Raw genomic sequence first — 5,262 nt, forward strand, 5'->3', positions numbered from 1 at the left:
ATATTTCTGTAGATGCAACCTAAAATCCTATTTGACCTACCACTAGCAACATCACACTGCTTGGATAGCTTTAGAGACTGATCATCTATTACACCAAGATCCCCCTTCCTTCATAATACTGTTAAGGTTATTCCCATCCAAATTATGCTAATCCACATGCATTATCTTGCATTTATTATACTTAAAACTCATCTGCTATTTATTTACCCAACTCACTAAATGATCTAAATCCTTTTGTAAATCAGTAGCATCCTCTTCACAGCTAGCAACACCCAAGACCTTAATATGATCTACAAATTTAAGTAATTTATTGACCATTCCTTCATCTATGTCATTGCTGTAAATCAAAAAGTCCTAAGACTGAGCCCTGAAGTACCACACTTGTGACATTAATCCAGTTTTACTGAACTCCATTTGTAACAACCCTCTGCTTTCTTCTATCCAACTCCTATAGATATAATTTTTTACAAGCCTTTTATGTGGCACCTTGTCAAACGCTTTCCGAAAAATCTAGATACACCACATCTACACCCTTACCCTCATCTACATAAGCAGTAATCTTTTTAAATAATGTCAAAAGATTTGTAAGTCAAGATTTTCTCTTAGTGAAACAATGTTGACTATCCAATAAAATTTTAAACTTTGTTAGATGACTTTATAAAGCATCTTTTTTTATCAGACTTTCCCAAATATTTCCCACAACTGATGGGTCTGTAGTTACTGGGACAATTTTTATCACCTCCCTTGAAAAGAGGAGTTACATTAGCTAACTTCCAATCTTCTGGCAACTACCCACCATTCAAGGACTGACAAAAAAATAGTAGCAAGTGGATCACATATCCAATCTTTAGCCTCCTTGACACAGTTATGACTAGTTTAGAAATTAGTATTGTTATAGAAACAGCCAAATCTTGACCCACTTATGATTAGTTTAGAAATTAGTATTGTTATAGAAACAGCCAAATCTTGACCCACTTATGACTAGTTTAGAAATTAGTATTGTTATAGAAACAGTCAAATCTTGACACACTTATGACTAGTTTAGAAATTAGTATTGTTATAGAATCAGCCAAATCTTGACACACTTATGACTAGTTTAGAAATTAGTATTGTTATAGAATCAGCCAAATCTTGACACACTTATGACTAGTTTAGAAATTAGTATTGTTATAGAAACAGTCAAATCTTGACACACTTATGACTAGTTTAGAAATTAGTATTGTTATAGAATCAGCCAAATCTTGACACACTTATGACTAGTTTAGAAATTAGTATTGTTATAGAATCAGCCAAATCTTGACTCACTTATGACTAGTTTACAATACTAGTATTTCTTAGAAACAGCCAAATCTTGACTCACTTATGACTAGTTTACAATACTATTATTTATTAGAAACAGCCAAATCTTGACCCACTTATGACTAGTTTACAATACTAGTATTTATTAGAAACAGCCAAATCTTGACCCACTTATAACTAGTTTCGTACTAAGGGGTGTTGTAAAATAAATCATACTTTTTTCCACGAAGCGATGACGAACTTGGTAGGAACTCAAATATCATCACTAGTGAGAAAACGTCATTTCAACGTATTCTCCGGTGTTTGACTCTTCGAATTTTCCTTTTTTTGCGAAAACTTTTGAATCATGGTGCTCACTAAAACTCAGGTTAGTGTCTCAGGTGCTGCCTTCGTGATGGCTCAGAAACTAGACGCAGACACGCTCCGAGAATTCAAGTCTTCCAATCGATACATCGCAATGCCAGATTTGAAAAAAAATACGATTAATGACTCACAAGTTTCAGAATTGTTGAATTTGAAAGAGTGGTGGAACGTGAATTTGGGAACTCTCTAGACTTAAATCCCGCCGAAAATGTCGGAGCTTTCGTTCAACGATGCACAGAAGAAATGTTGGAAACTTTGTCTGAATGCGAGAGCCACAAACGTGAAACCTTGATTCGTGTTCTCACTGATGTGCTCACAGAGACAGCCACAAAATCAGACATGTTTGTTGCATTGCTGAAATCTTTTGCAAGTCGATTAAAACTCGTGCGTGAGAACAATGGTGGCCCAATCAAGAGATATTGATACTTGGAATTACTTTGCTGATTGAATTAAAATCTTTGATATGCTATCGGGGGAAAAAAAACTGTGATTTATTTGGCAACACCACTTAGAAGAAGCCAGACTTTATAATATCAACAGTTAGAGAAGTACAACAACAAGTTAATAGTTAATTAATATTGTACTATAAATAATCACAGCTGGCTATTCTTTATTCTAGTTAAAGCACTAGTCTCACACTAGACAGCCACAACTGGCTATTCTTCATTAATTTACATTAGTTTAAAGCACTAGTCACACACTAGATAGCCATAACTGTCTATTCTTCATTACTTTACATTAGTTTAAAGCACTAGTCACACACTAGATAGCCACAACTGACTATTCTTCATTAATTTAGATTAGTTTAAAGCACTAGTGTCACACAATAGATAGCCACAACTGGCTATTCTTCATAACGTAACGCTGGTTAAAAGCACTAGTGTCACACAATAAATAGCCACAACTGTCTATTCTTCATAAAGTAACGCTGGTTAAAGCACTAGTGTCACACAATAGATAGCCACAACTGGCTATTCTTCATAAAGTAACGCTGGTTAAAAGCACTAGAGTCACACACCAGATAGTCACAACTGGCTATTCTTCAGTATTTTACATTAGTTTAAAGCACTAGAGTCACCCATAGATAGCCACAACTGGCAATTGATCATTACTTTACATTAGTTTAAAGCACTAGAGTCACACACCAGATAGTCACAACTGGCTATTCTTCATAACGTAAAGCTGGTTAAAAGCACTAGAGTCACACACCAGATAGTCACAACTGGCTATTCTTCAGTATTTTACATTAGTTTAAAGCACTAGAGTCACACACCAGATAGTCACAACTGGCTATTCTTCATCACTTTACATTAGTTTAAAGCACTAGAGTCACACACCAGATAGCCACAACTGGCTATTCCTCATTACTTTACATTAGTTTAAAGCACTAGAGTCACCCATAGATAGCCACAACTGGCTATTCCTCATTACTTTACATTAGTTTAAAGCACTAGAGTCACACACTAGATAGCCACAACTGGCTATTCTTCATTACTTTACATTAGTTTAAAGCACTAGAGTCACCCATAGATAGCCACAACTGGCTATTCTTCATGACATAACATTGCTTTAATATGCCATCCTGGCACATATTACATCCATTACTCTGGTTATCCCCGGTTTAACACTATTTTTTTTTACCGTGCAAGTCTCGAGAGACTATAACAGTATAAACCAAGGCAGCTTTAGAACGGTAACATTCTGGAACGTCTGAAATGTCTTTTAACTCAAAGCTAAAACTTTGTTGTTTTTTTTCTGTCTACAACAATTTCTTTATATGAGAACCGATTATAATAAAGTGATAAGGGAAAATTTTATATGTACAACGGTGACTAATGGGGCATTATGGGATAGATTTAGCTCTTGTTGTGACGGTTACCAAAAAACACAACAGAATATGTTTCTAAGATTAGAGATTTTTTTTCTTCTCCCACCGAACAACCCTCCCCTTTTATATATATATATATTTATTTGGAGTTTGATTGGGTTTTGGAGCAGCTGCACGTACTGGAAAATATCTCGTTGAATTCCTTACGGAAGTTATCGTTCAACCATCCGTAGAGTAAGGGGTTCGAACAGGCTGAACTCATTCCGGCCATGTGACAACAGGCGAATACGATCCGGAAGACGGAATCGTCCTGGAAAGGATAGTAGAAGTCGGTTACAACGTTCAGGATGTTCAACGGGAGCCAGCTGATGCCGAAGATTAGGGCGATGGAAATAAGTAAGACGTTAGTTTTCTTCATTCGCTGTTTGTCACGCTGTTGCTTCGTTTCCAGCGTGGAGCTCCGGTTCACGATCCTCTGTCTCAACTTGCGGCAAATCCGAGCGTAAGCTATTGTAACAATCAAAATCGGCAGGGCGTACTGGAAAACCATGGAGAACACGGAGTAGACGAAGCGTCCATTCTTCATTGGCCAACGCTCCAAACAGTAGTCCACTGAATCCAGCCACGGCAACCCCACGTGGACGTGATCCACAGTGCGAAAGATGAAGAGAGGGGAGGACAAAAATAAGGCGATGACCCAGATGGAGGTCAGAGTTGAGACGGCATGGATAGGCGTACAGCTCTGTTGAGTCGGATATACAATGACCTTGTAGCGATCAAGGGCAATGGCCGTTATGCTAATGGTGGAAACAAAAATACTGGTGGCCTGCAGAGCGGCCACCAGTTTGCACGTGAGCAAGCCGAGCGGCCAGAACTTTAGAACTATCTCAATTAACGAGAATGGCATTGTAAAGAGACACAGAATAAGGTCAGATATAGCCAGGTTGATTATGAAGACGTTCCTGGCGCTCCTCATCTGCGGTTTTCTGGCCACTGCCATACAGACCAAACCGTTTCCCGTGGCCCCCGTGATGATTAGCACCACGTAGGCCACAAGAAGTCCAATAAGTGACGGATAGTCCACAGCTCGGTTACTGACAAACCGTTGAAGTTTCGCTATAAGTTGGATTTCACTAATATTATTGGTAGAGTTAGCGTCTGTTTCATACATGAAAAACGTAACGTTTTGTTCTTCTAACGTAAGGTTGATAAAGGCATCCATGACAAACAGGCTCAGTAGGGATCCCCCTATAATATTTCCTTCCTTTCGTTTTCTTCACACCCTGAAAAGTGAGATAATAAGAAAAATTGTTAATTTAAGTTCGATTCTTCGACAATGAGATGATTGATAAAAATGAGAAATACCAAAACCGATGAGCGAATAATAATACACAGTATAGATAAGGCTCTAGATCGGAAGGTCTAAGGTTAGACTCACGCTGAATACATTCAGCAATGAGGTGGTGGTGTTAGATGTGACAATCAGTTCCTCAAATATTGTTTGAGAGAAGATGATGTTATTTAAAAGCTTTGTTAGTGGACTGTGTCTGTCTAGGAAGTTTTGAACGACGTTTCGAAGTGCTAGTGCGGGCCTCCTTCAGTTTCTAGCGGCTCGAAAAGTCGTCCAAAGCTCTCCAGACAGACACAGTCCACTAAAAACGCCTTTCAAATAACATTATCTTCTCTCAAACAATATTTGAGGAACTGATTGTCACATCTAACACCACCACCTCATTGCTGAATGTATTCAGCGTGAGTCTAACCTTAGACCT

The 5,262-nt window shown here is 38.1% G+C and overlaps 1 protein-coding gene across 1 annotated transcript; it reads right to left on the bottom strand.

The window, feature by feature from the left end:
• Positions 1 to 3,629: 3,629 nt before the first annotated feature.
• On the bottom strand, positions 3,630 to 4,712 carry LOC106468722 (neuropeptide F receptor-like). Its single transcript, XM_013929167.1, has one exon. It carries the CDS (start codon positions 4,710 to 4,712, stop codon positions 3,630 to 3,632), a length of 1,083 nt encoding a protein of 360 aa, XP_013784621.1.
• Between the last annotated feature and the right edge of the window lie 550 nt (positions 4,713 to 5,262).

The sequence above is a fragment of the Limulus polyphemus genome, unplaced genomic scaffold, assembly GCF_000517525.1.
Source record: "Limulus polyphemus unplaced genomic scaffold, Limulus_polyphemus-2.1.2 Scaffold3135, whole genome shotgun sequence".
NCBI lineage: Eukaryota > Metazoa > Arthropoda > Merostomata > Xiphosura > Limulidae > Limulus > Limulus polyphemus.